We start from the raw sequence: 13209 nt of genomic DNA, 5'->3' as shown, positions 1-13209 counted from the left end.
TCAAAATTTTAGAATACAAATTAAAAAGACAAGATATCCAGAAGGTTCTATAGGTAAAATTACCAGTGATTATGAATCTTGTTGGTAACACTGATAGCTAGAAGATTGTTGACCCATGACTTTATAATTCTGGGGGAAATTGATTTTTTAACCTAGAAGTTTTTACCTAGCCCATACATCAATCAGGTGTGAGGGTAGACGGATGGCATTTTCAAGCATTCATTGACTATATATATATATATTTTTTTTTTTTCATGCACCCTTACTTAGGAAGCTGTTGAAGGGTGTGCCTTAGCAAATAGAGAAAGCCAAATCAAAACGGGTGATGTAGGGAACAAAGTCCTAGGATGAGAGTCACATGTTGTCAGACCAGTCCAAACTGGAGCAAGAATCAAGGGCAGCGGGAGCTGGAGTCGGGCTTGAGGGGGTGGAGAAGGAATTGATAGGTGACTTGATGTGTTTGAACTACATCAATTACTAATAAGTAGAGGACATATCTATTGAGGTTTTTGTACAGAGTAATAATAGTTACATAGAAAACTAAGAAAACAGAAGACGGTCATTAATCCCAGTTTGAAAAAGAAAGTGGAATCCTAATTCACTCAACACTCCAGAAATATTTATGCAGTCCTAATAATGCAGATACTATTGCTTTTACCAAAAATTATTATGTAACTACATTGGAAAAATGGATGGAGGGGCAGTGAGCGTGGTGGTGTGAATCTTCAATGACCACGGTACGAAGTCAGTGGACGGCGTCTAAAGTTAACGAAGCAGGGAAACATCAGAACTCTTATTACCTTGCAATATGGAGAAAAGTACTAGTATAAACTACTAGAGCAGGGGAAATGCTTTACTTTTGGAAGATGAACTTATTTTTATGATAAGCTATTGAATATTATGTCCACATTTAATAAAAACAAAATTTTAAAACCTTGAAGGAAAGGAGTTTGTTCAAGCTGATGTTGATGTGCCAGTAATGACCTTATAATTTAATTCCCTTTCCTGTATGTTCTCTCCTTTTCATTGGTGAAGAAGGAAGCTGTAAAAAGTAAAGGGATTTCTGTTACCTCAAGTTAGTGTGGGACTCGGGACTAAAAATTCATCATTTCTCACTCCTGAGGCAGCACTCTGGTGGTGACCATGTTGTGTGTCTCATTTGCTCCTGTCATTGTCCTTTTTTGCTGTCTTTGGAAATGATTTTGAGAAATATTGCTAAGGCATGGATAATTGCTCTTTAATTTTCCTCAGATGTAGAATGAAACTTTTTACTGCCGATGCACCTTAATAAAACTTTCCTCGTAAATAAAGGGGAAGTGGTTATTCTGTAAGAAGTTGGGTTCTGTGTAATGAGTTCCCATTTTCTTGTCCCTTAAAGTGCTCTTGGTCTTTATCATAAGCAAGAATAATAAAAACAGAAAGTGGTTGTTGCCTGGGAACTTTAATATACTTTTCTTAATAATAAAAGAAAATGGTTGTAATAAAGAAGTTGGGTTTCGTGTAATAAGTTCCGATTGTTTTCGTCTCTGAATATGTCTGTGTCTTTATTGTAAGCATTAACAATAGAGACTTAGCTCTCTTTGGCCTTGTTCTAGAACAGAAGGGCTACTGCATGCCGAGTCACAGTTCATTTCCTGCTTCTCTTAGACTTGACACACATGGAAAACTTCACTAAAAAATAGAACCTGTATTATTTTTCATGGCTTTTTTTCCCCTTGTCATAAATGATCTATATTCTGATATATTTGGAGTAAAACAGAAAGATGAATTACATCATTCTGTAAATCTGGTGATCTGACAGTACACTAGATAACAACAGTGTTTTCTTCTCTGAACCAAAGCACGAAAGAACATAGTGTATCTGCATATTTGAAGATCCTGAAATATTTCATTTTATGTAGTTGATTTGGATGTATTTAAAATTACTATCTCACCCTGAATCAACAAGTTAGAAAAAAGCCAGATGACAAAGGCTGACCGTATTTGTGTTTTTCTCTGCAAAGACCGGCACACAGCCTTTTAACCGTGCGATGCTCTTCAATGTGGGCTTCAAAGAGGCCATGAAAGACAGTGTCTGGGACTGCGTAATCTTCCACGATGTGGATCATCTACCCGAAAATGACCGAAACTATTACGGTTGTGGAGAAATGCCGCGTCATTTTGCAGCAAAGCTGGATAAATACATGTATATGTGAGTAATACGCAGTCCTCCTGATGCCATACAGTAGACTTACAAAGTCATATCATTGACGGGGGAGTTCTGTTACTGTGCCTGGATCTGAGAGGGCTCAGAAGCCTAAAGAGTGTCTTTAACTCCACTTCGTCCTCACAGGGAGCCAGGATATAGAGTCACTTGCCTGCCCTCTGGGTGCTTCCTCACTCAGAAGTTTGCATGTGGGGTGGTGGGAGAGAGAAACCTGAGTTCTACATCAAGCAAATGTGGACTTAACTTTTGGTTCCCCATTTAGCGGTGATAGGACTTGGTTAGTTTCCCATACCTCTGCTACTGGTGTTCTTGTTTCTTGGAGTCAGCCCTTCCCTAGGGCGGTGTGAGATCACGGATGTTGGGCCTGCCCTGCTTAGGTGCACATAGCACATGATGGCTCCCTTCTGCTTCCGCTTTTCCCGTGGTTTGTTTTAGTGCAGGGAAGGCCCTTTCTCTGCAGTGTGTCATTCTCTTTCTAAATTCTGGGTTTTTGTCTTGCCTTTAATAGTAGAAGGCAGGGTTTTTATGGTGGGTTTTTTCTCTCTCTCTGACTTCATGTACCTTGAAATGAAAAGTCATCGGCGCTGATAGTAACTGAAATTGACACAGAAGCATTTACGTCATCACAGTTTTCCTGGCTGATGGAAGTGGAGAGAAGACAGGCAGCCTAGAGCAGGGCAGATGGTTCCTACATCACAGTTTTGCCTGCTCCTCAACCTGCACACTAGAGAAGGCAGACAGTCTCCTGGACATGACTAGGTTAATCAGCACTAGGATAGGAAATGAATGCCTTTTTTTTTTTTTTTTGCTTGTCATTATTAAAAAACCTTTTCCTTACTATTGCAGTGTCTGAACTCCAAGTCCAACATTACCATGGGCTTGGGGAAGATCATCCAGGTTCAGGATCTGGTTGTTGGAAACTCAGTTTTGGTTAGCCCAATACAGTCAAATTAGATCCAGAGTAACTGATTTTCACTAAAAAACATTATATAGATCATATAAACTAAAAATTTTAAATTGATTGTTCTTACTTGAAAACATTAACTTTTAATGTAATATGATCCTCAGATCTACCTAGACTAACCCCACGGTTAGTAGGGTATCTTGGAAGTTTGAGTAGAGATTAGAATGTAGTTTAGGGAGAATGGCAGCAGATTAAGGAATAGGCCTGATAGTGGGTAGACTTCAGGCCATGGGATGAAGCCTGATGAAGGATCTCTGCCCCTTAATGGTGCTCACAATCTGACGGCTGCTGACAGAAAAGCCCAGGCCCCCAGATTAGTGACTCTCTCCCTTTGGACAGTGTGAGGTAAATACTACTAGATTTTTTTGTTGATCTTCTGTTTCCTCTTCTTTTGTTTATTTGTTCTACCTTCATTTTATCTAATCTTTCTCCATCTGGTTATAGTACAGTTGATTATTTCCACTCAAGCAGAACAATAAGTGGAATTAACGTACTTGCCAATTTGTACATGTTGATCAATGCACAGACACACACATTTATCTATATCTGCCTCTCTGCTGATCTTCAGGTTTCTCCCAGACCACTAGCCTGGGGAAGAATAACTGACTGGTATGGGAAACACAACAGTGCCATGAATGCCTGTTGACCCTGTTGAACCCCAACTGGTGTTATAACTATGGAATCCTTACTTCCCAAGTGTGAGCCTGTGCAGTCTCCTGGGGCAGTGATTGTCTTTGGAGTCAGTATTGCTTTTATTGTCTTTGGGTGCTTTTGGTCCATGGTGGGGCCAAGATTGCTTTCTCCTGCAACCAGTGAGTTCCATGCAGGAGCTGCTTCTCCCTTCTTCCGTGGCCACACAAGATCTCAGCTGGCACACAGCACTTCTTCCCCGCAGGGAATGAGGTGAGAGTCCCTCCGACAAAAAATGAGATCTGCTCTCTCCTCTCCCTCTGTCTGAGGCAGCTTTGCTATAGTCCTGGCCAGATTTCCCTTATCTTGATTTACACAAGCTGTGCATGGTCGTGTTTTCCCTACTGACCCTCCACATTTTCCTCACTGGCCCTCCCTGGCCTCTGTAGGGGCTGTGGCATGCTGCTTCCCAATAGCATTTTGGGGCCACAGGAATTTATTCAGAACTAAGTCTAAGGATGCTACCTTGAGATCAGAAAAACAATATGTAAACGAACAACTTAGTTTGACAAATTCCTTGGAATATGAGTTAAAGAAAGATAAGGAAAATAAAATCCAAATTAAAAACTACCAGGTAGTCATTTCTCAGAGAAAGGCAATTACTGTATGATCTCAGTTGTATGTGGAATCTAAAAAATAACCAAACTCACAGATACAGAGGACAGATTGGTGGGTGCCAGAAGTGGGGGGGGGGGGGATGGGTAGGCAAAATGATTGAAGGGGGTTAAAAGACATAAACGTTCAGTTGTAGGATAAGTAAATATGTGACTGGAGCCAATGATACTATATTGTATATTTGAAAGTTGCTAAGAGAGTAGATCTTAAAAGCTCTCATCACAAGAAAATGAAGAATTTTAGAACTATGTGTGGTGATAGATAATAACTAGATTTATTGTGGTAATCATTTTCCAGTATATACATATGTGAAATCATTTTGTCATACGTCTAAAATGAGTATAATGTGTTATATGTCTACTATATCTCAATAAAGTCATTTATATATATATATTAGTACATTAGTACGTTATCTATATATTAGTACATTAGTACATACATATTAATATGCATTTATATATATTAGTACATTAGGCATATATTTGTAAATACCCATGAGTATTATGGTATCATATCAAGCAGGTATGATTATCATAAGAACAGGCAGCTAGTCATTTCAAAATTAAATGCTAGAGTTGTCTTTATTAATTTATTTTTATCCCAGCCTCTGTAATAACACATTTATAATTAAGTTCAATTAATTTAGGACATTTTATTAGCTTAACAACATCTAACATTTCATGAACAACTATTGATGTATTTAAGCAAGTTTACTTTGGTGTGGAAATCTCATACAATTTTTGAACACTGGGTTTTGAGTCTGACAAGGTAACAATATTGAATATTAAATTTCAGTTATCACAAGTGTTTTATTTTGCATTTTACCTCACACATTTAGATGCTTCACTAGAATATAAAAATGTTTTGTTTCTTGGTGCACTTTACATTTCCCAGAATGTGATTTAATCAGCACAGTTGTTTATATGGAAAATAAGAGTGTATTTTGCAAAGCACATATAAGACTGAAAACTTGATTTCATATGGCAAACTGTTTTGATTTCATTTTTAGAATGCTGTATTCTGCTTTCTTTTTAGTCTTCCATATAAAGAGTTTTTTGGTGGTGTAAGTGGACTGACGGTGGAACAATTTAAAAAAATCAATGGTTTTCCTAATGCCTTCTGGGGATGGGGAGGAGAAGATGATGACCTTTGGAATAGGTATGTTGAGGTACAAATTGCTTAATAGAGTTTTCTGTAAATTTCCTTTTATTAGTTAAATAGCACTTTGCCATTCTGAGGAAAGATTTTGTGGGGGTGGAAAATTTTTGAGGTTCCTAAATCCTATTTTGTGTTTGTCCCTTTCTGCATGAAGAATGCCTTCTGTCTTCACTTTACAGAACAAACTGATGGTGACTGGAGGGGAGGTGGGTAGGGGGTGGGTGAAGTAGGTGATAGGTATTAAGGAGGGCACTTGTGATGTGAGCACTGGGTGTTGTATGTAAGTATTGAACCACTAAATTCTACACCCGAAACTAATATTACACTGCATGCTAACTAACTGGAATTTAAATAAAAATTTGGAGGAAAAATAAAGAGTGCCTTTTGAAATTGACAACTCTGTAATGATTTCATTCTGTTGCATTTTAATTTTTTTTTTTTGAGAGAGAGAGAACACAAGTGGGGAAGGGGCAGAGGGAAAGAGCAAATCCCAAGCAAGTTCCACACCCAGCGCGGAGCCTGATGTGGGGCTCAGTCTCACACCCGTGAGATCATGACCTGAGCCAAAATCAAGAGTCAACGCTTAACTGATTGAGCCACCCAGGCATCCTTCTTTTGCATTTTAACTTGAACTCACGTAATCAATTTTATGTCAGATTTTATTCCCTGATATTTTCATTTCCATGTATTATAGAGTTCACTATGCTGGATACAATGTAACAAGACCAGAGGGAGACTTGGGGAAATACAAATCTATTCCTCATCACCATCGAGGTGAAGTCCAGTTTTTAGGACGGTAAGTTTAATATCACTTTCAGATAACAAAGTTTCAAAATTATTTAATGTATGAAAGATTTTTTAAAAAAGCATTGCACCCCACAAAAAACATCTCCAGGGAATTGTCTGTTGATATTATTTTTCTTTATCTAAAGAAAAGAGATATACATATGTATTTATGTTATATTAATGAGAAAAATCTTCTCCAGGGACTTGTCTGTTGATGTTATTTTTCTTTATATAAAGAAAAGAGATATACATATGTATTTATGTTATATTAAAAAGCCCAGGTTACCATTTATATAAAAACTGTTTCCTGGAGGCGCCTGGGTGGCTCAGTCAGTTAAACGTCCAACTTCAGCTGAAGTCATGATCTCCCGGTCTGTGGGTTTGAGCCCCGTATCGAGGTCTGTGCTGACAGCTCGGAGCCTGGAGCCTGCTTCAGATTCGGTGTCTCCTTCTGTCTCTGCCCCTCTCCCGCTCACACTCTCTGTCTCTCAAAAATAAATAAACATTAAAGAAAAATAAAAATAAAAAGTGTTTCCTTAACATAAAACATATTACTTCATAAAGCGTTAACATAAAATATTTTATTTCTTAAGGATGTCTAAGTTGTAAGTGTGCAAAATAATTTTTTCAGGAGGCATTTTAAAGCTAGTAAAAATGCTAATTTAGAATGGTTTAGAATGTTTTTTTTTAAGTTTATTTATTTATTTTGAGAGAGAGCACAAGTGGGGGAGGGGCAAAGAGTGAGGGAGAAAGAATCCCAAGCAGCAGGCTCCATGCTACCTACCAGCACAGAGCCCGATGTGGGGCTCAAACCCGTGAAGCCATGAGATCATGACCTGAGCCGAAACGAAGAGCCAGATGCTTAACTGACTGAACCACCTAGGTGCTCTGGTTTAGAAGGATTTTTAACTATGCATGAAGAATTAAAATTGTACAGAGCTTTGAGCACTGTAATTACAAGAATGACCTTGAGGATATTCATCAGCAGTTTTTTCTTTTTAAACATGTTGCCGTTATTTTTCATTTTCTTCTCTAACACTGTAGGTATAAATTACTGAGGTATTCAAAAGAGCGTCAGTACATCGATGGGTTGAACAATTTAATATATACGCCAAAAATACTGGTTGATAGGTTGTATACAAACATATCTGTAAACCTCATGCCAGAGTTAGCTCCAATTGAAGAGTATTAAAAGAAGTAGCTGTCCTGGCAAAGCTAGACCACAGTGCTGATCACAGACTTGGAGTATATTCTAAATGGAGGTCAGTGAATGGACGTGTCACAGTGCCCTGATCCGTGAGAAGAGCCAGCTGTCCTTAGTGTTTACGGTGTGAGATTATATGCCATCACCCATCCTGGACTCTGAGATACTCGCCCTCGGCAAGCACTGCGGAGACTCAGTGCCGTTGCGGAAGTCTGGAAGTTAAGAGGGCCTCCCTACAAAGAGAAAATTTTTATACTAACATATATAATTTAATTCAAGAGAATGCTTTATTTCTGTTTAAACATGTTTTGTATATATGTGATGTAAATTAATGTGTTCAAATTGTTGAAAAAGATGTGTTGCAGTTTTGCATGTAATTGGTCATGCCTTTATTGGACTTTTCTAGACATTTTTATTTGCATGGAAAAAAACAATGCAAATTTATGTCACTAAACAAAGGTTAACCCTTGTGTAAAATGAAGGAACTGTCAATAATTGACAGCCAACTAATACAGTAAGTGGTTATACTAGTTTTGAGCTTTAGACCTTCAGCCTCTTGTGTGGAAGTCACAGCTTTCTTAGGGTTCTAAAGGATAAGAAGAAAGGAGTTAAACAGCTCTTCTTCCTACCAGGATTACCTGTTTTTTTCCTTGGCTTGCAATCTCGTCAGATTTTGCTAAGTCACAGCCATATTGTTTATGCACATTGCATGAGTATTACCAAGAAAATCGTAAACGTTGTGATGTAACACGATATAAAGGACCTCTTTATGTTAACTGTCTTTCATGTATCTTTGGTGTAATTGTCAGGGATTTTGTGCCTCAAAAAATGTTCCCAAGGTTGTGTGTGTTTGTACATTGTATTTTTTTTTTAATTCATAGTGAACAGCACTTTTATTATTTCTAGTTCAGAAGAGCCAAAAAACAATTTTCATTAAAAAAAAAATCAAAATGATTTTTTTTTAAAGAATGAGCTATGGAAAACCCAGTAGTACTTATAATATACAAATGAATTATACTATTAGATAAGAAATTAAATGTTCTATTTTTATGAAGATAAATGCTTAGTAGATGAAAACAAATTTTAAGTTTAATTCTGGGACTCAGAATTTCAAGTTTTGAAGGGAACCTTTAATGCCGGCCAGTTTTATTAGAACTATATATTTTTTTCACTTTTAAGAAATTACATTTCTGGTATTCTTAAAATTGCCTCACTGAAAGCATAATTTAATAGAATTATTTTAAAATACAGAATCAGTTATTTAAACGCGGTGACATTATAGGACACTGCTCTGAGAACAGGTCTTATTATCTGACATCCAGTGTATTGCTTTATTTTAAAGTTGGGTGAAGTTTTCATGGCAAACCAAACTGTATCCTTACTTTGAAAATTATCCACTGTAGTCAACCAAAGAGTCTACAAAATCTTAACATTTTCAGAAATTTAAGACAAAAAATTATGCATCTCTTAAGTGAGTCTGCAAAACAATGAAGAACAAAAGAAATCTATTTATGAGGGGTGTTGGGATAACATTTGCCTCATGGATTGTTCCCCTAAAACAGAAACAAAGTTATTTATCTCAGCTTTAAGTTTAATTGTGAAGTGTTATTTTTTTATGGTAATATTGGCAATACAAATGACCACAAACCAAATCATAAAATAATTGAATTTCTTATACTTTGAAAAAATGGATTGCTCTCCCTTTATGATACCAAACAGAATTTTCCATATTTATTTCTTAGAATTATTTCCAAAATATTTGCCTTCCTTTTTTTTTGGTGGTACTCAAAATAACAAAAAAATCGAACCTTCCAAAAAATAAGAGATTTGTTCTTAATTTGTGTATCTGTTCGTTTTGGTCTCATAGCCAACGCAGTTTGTTTAATTTGGTCAAATGCAAGACGGTTGGGAATGTTAACATTTGTAATCACTAACAAGATAGTAGGGGCATAGGAGCATAATTAATCCAATAATACTTAAATATTTTTTTAATACTTACATATTTTAATTGTGGGGAAAATTAGGGCTGTTTCTGAGTCTTATATGTAAAACATATATTTTGCTTTTGAAAGTGAAGCTGCCCACATTTTGGAATCTTCATTTTGATACACACTCCACAGTTTCAGGAGCACTCAGTTCTACTAGTATCTGCCTTATTTTCTTGGAAGTCTAATAGCAATTTTTGTTTCATGAATGAGCCATATTACTTAGCTTTCTTCAGTTTTGAATATGCTATGTCATCCTGTGAAAATCATCTCATTAGTTTCCTTTCTGTCTTTTCCGTTTCCTTTTTGTTTTGTTTTGTTTTGCTTTTTAAGCGCACACCAAAAATTGATTTTTGCCTATAAAGAATGACTTTTATGTGTTTCTGTAAGAGTGATATATACACTTTGCTCAATTATATTTATTTTATGAAAATAAACCTATTCCATAAAAATTAACAAGTCCATTGCAAATGCAAATTCTCTGTCGTTACATTTGGTGGATTTATTAGTGAACATGTATTGATCGCCTGCTCTGTCAGCGTGAGGTATGTCTACAGAAAACATATTTTATTTCTGAACACATCCAATCAAGCAAGTTGAAACCTTTCGAAAATTATGAAGACATCCTCTGATAACTTATCGGTTGTATTTCTTAGTTTCAAAGTCAAGAAACTTATGTACGTAGACATGGCACTCTTACAAGGTCCCTATGGCACTACTGGAAAAGTTACATAGTGCCTTTCAACTCCAGAGAGAAGTAATGATTAATGGATCTGTTGGTAGAAAAGAGATGGAAAAGTGTACACATGAGTATTTTTTTAAATCTACATTTAAATTTGTATTTTGCGAAAAGGTGTTCAATAAGAAAACTTACAGTGTTATGCAAACACGTGATTATGCATCAGAAACTTGCTTAGATTCCCTTTCCAACCAAAATACTGCTACCCATTTTAAAATAAAATGGAAAAATGACCAATACAAAATTCTCCTTCTTTCGGAGGCTTCCTACAAGTGAAAGCAGATTTTGTGTCATTTTATTTGGCCTTTCCTTGTATCTGTTGTATTTCTGTATGTACTCGTTAGACAAATATTAGCACTCTGGATTTATTGCCTTGTATTTGCAAGTATGCCAACTGAGAGATCTAAAATGGCCAGTGTGGTTTATCTGAAAGAGGAAGTGTACTTAAGATCATTTTATTTATTAGATCTGAAAGGCTTCTACATAAATGCACTGAAATAAATGCTAGTAATTTCTTGTACTCTCATTTTTTTTTTTTTTTTTTTTTTTTTGCTTCTCATGGAAATGTTTGTACTTTTTTATCATTGTCTTTTATGAAATACAATGTTCTAAAGACTTCGTGTGACACTGTAGTTATTTTCGCTCAGGAACTTTTTGGGGGTTTTCTAGGGTTGTTGTTGTGTTAGTTTTCCTAAATTTAAGGTGAATTGTTGATAAATACCTTGGTTGCACTGGGATTGCAACAGAAGCATGAAGTGACCACAGTGTCTGCCTTTGGAACAGTTTTAGTTAAACATTTAGTGATCTCCTCATAGCCTTTAACGCAGAAAAGACACATCGATATTTAAATGTTTTTCGTCAGGGGCGCCTGGGTGGCTCGGTCAGGTAAGTATCTGACTTCAGCTCAGGTCACAATCTCGAGGTCCGTGAGTTCAAGCCCCACGTCGGGCTCTGTGCTGACAGCCCAGAGCCTGGAGCCTGCTTCAGAATCTGTGTCTCCCTCTCTCTGACCCTCCCCTGTTCAGGCTCTTTCTCTATCTCAAAAATAAATAAAAGTTGGAAAAAAAATAATAAAAAAAATAAATATTTTTCATCAGTACAGTTAGTAATCTATTGTATCAAGATTAATATTTTTTTTTAATTTTTTTTTTAATTTTTTTTTTCAATGTTTATTTATTTTTGGGACAGAGAGAGACAGAGCATGAATGGGGGAGGGGCAGAGAGAGAGGGAGACACAGAATCGGAAACAGGCTCCAGGCTCTGAGCCATCAGCTCAGAGCCTGACACGGGGCTCGAACTCACGGACCTCGAGATTGTGACCTGAGCTGAAGTCGACCGCTTAACCGACTGAGCCACCCAGGCACTCAGTGTATGTTTCTTAGCACATTCTTATATTTTCATGGGCCTGAATTCAATTGCTTATTTAATCTTCCTAAGTCCATCAGTTGAACGGTATGCTCTGGAGGCTCTCTAAGAAATAGCAGACATTACCTACGCTCATGGAATTTAGTGTCTTCCGTGGGTAAAATCGATATGGAAACAACTGAAAAACCTACATACTGGCAAATGAGGTGCTCAATTGTGTCCTCTGTAAGTGTTGGTTTTGTGTTCCCTAATGCAGGGTTAGGCCAATAGAGTATCTGTGTAGGAGAAACTTTTCCCAAGGCACAGAATATTTCTTAGCAGTAAACCCCGTGCTTCAGAAGGGTAGTTGAGATAATTGTCTACAATTGATCTTGAGGATTTGTGGTTAACTTTTTCATAGGACTGTATTAGCAAAGACTCTGGAATCAGATTGACCTGAGTGTGAATTCAGAGATCTCCTATTATTAGCTGTGAAATTTTAGCAAAATTTTAAATCCCTGTTGTCTTCAATTTCCTGATCTTGCAGTTGAGGATCATAGGAACTACCCGAGGATTGCTGGAGAGATCCAATGAGCCAATCCTAACCGAGCACTTAGCACAGCGCCTGACATGCTGAGCAAAAACTTGGCTTAAATTAAGCCAGTTTTCAGCTCAAGGCTAACAAGCTTTTCTTTCATGCAAATTGTCTTGGATCATATGTATTTTTTTTAATTAATTAACTTATTTATTTTGAGAGAGGCAGAGCATGAGTCGGGGAAGGGCAGAGAGAGAGGGAGAGAATTCCAAGCAGGCTCTGTACTGTCAGTGCAGTGGGGCTTAAACCCACGAACTGTGAGATCATGACCTGAGTCAAAACCAAGACTCGGCCGTTTAACCAACGAGCCACCTAGGTGCCCCTCTTGGATCATATTCTAGGAGTGATAAACTGTGTTCTTTGATTCTACTAGGAAATGAAGTCAGTGATTACCTTCTACATGACAATGTATGTAAACAATAAGTAAAACTGGCAAAGGGCCACAATTAAATTTTAGCAGTAATAGTCATGAGAATAAATACAGCATATGGGAATCAGGCTCTGTTTCCTCAGAGGGTTGTGTGATTTAAGTAGCTGATGTGGAAATCACCTATTACGATACTTCTCTTATGGAAGTCATTCAGTAACTTGAAGCTTCTCTCGGTATTGCTACTGAAGAAGTTACATGTCCACGTGGGCCTGTACTGCTTTTTCTCTTCTACCTTGGCTTTGGGGTTTGGCTTTTTCACCTATCTTTGTCCCAGTGCTCTCAGAAGACTCTTCTTCCTCTGCCTTCCATTCTTTCTCCCTTCTCCCCTCTTTGGTCAGTAACACTTTCTAGGACCACTGACTAGCCCTGTCTAGTAGTATGTTATATGATGATGGAAATGTTCTGTGACCATGCTGTCCAGTACGGCCACTAGCCACATGTGGCTGTTAAGCACATGAAATGTGTCTAGTGTGAGCAAGGAACCAGATGTTTA

The 13209-nt window shown here is 37.3% G+C and overlaps 1 protein-coding gene across 2 annotated transcripts in view; it reads left to right on the top strand.

Annotated features, from left to right (window-relative positions):
* The window catches only part of B4GALT6 (beta-1,4-galactosyltransferase 6), a 68086-nt gene extending 57219 nt beyond the window's left edge, over positions 1 to 10867 (top strand). For both annotated transcript variants that reach the window (XM_043558536.1, XM_043558537.1), the window contains 4 exons: positions 2004 to 2191; positions 5511 to 5633; positions 6328 to 6429; positions 7464 to 10867. In XM_043558536.1, the coding sequence (XP_043414471.1) occupies positions 2004 to 2191; positions 5511 to 5633; positions 6328 to 6429; positions 7464 to 7611 (561 nt within the window). In that variant the 3' untranslated portion in view covers positions 7612 to 10867. The remainder of the gene's footprint in view (positions 1 to 2003; positions 2192 to 5510; positions 5634 to 6327; positions 6430 to 7463) is intronic.
* The last annotated feature ends 2342 nt before the right edge of the window (positions 10868 to 13209 follow it).

This window comes from Prionailurus bengalensis, chromosome D3 (genome assembly GCF_016509475.1).
Source record: "Prionailurus bengalensis isolate Pbe53 chromosome D3, Fcat_Pben_1.1_paternal_pri, whole genome shotgun sequence".
In the NCBI taxonomy this organism is placed as follows: Eukaryota; Metazoa; Chordata; class Mammalia; order Carnivora; family Felidae; genus Prionailurus; species Prionailurus bengalensis.
The sequence above is the reverse complement of the archived record's forward strand: the minus strand, read 5'-3'. Positions and strand labels throughout refer to the sequence as shown.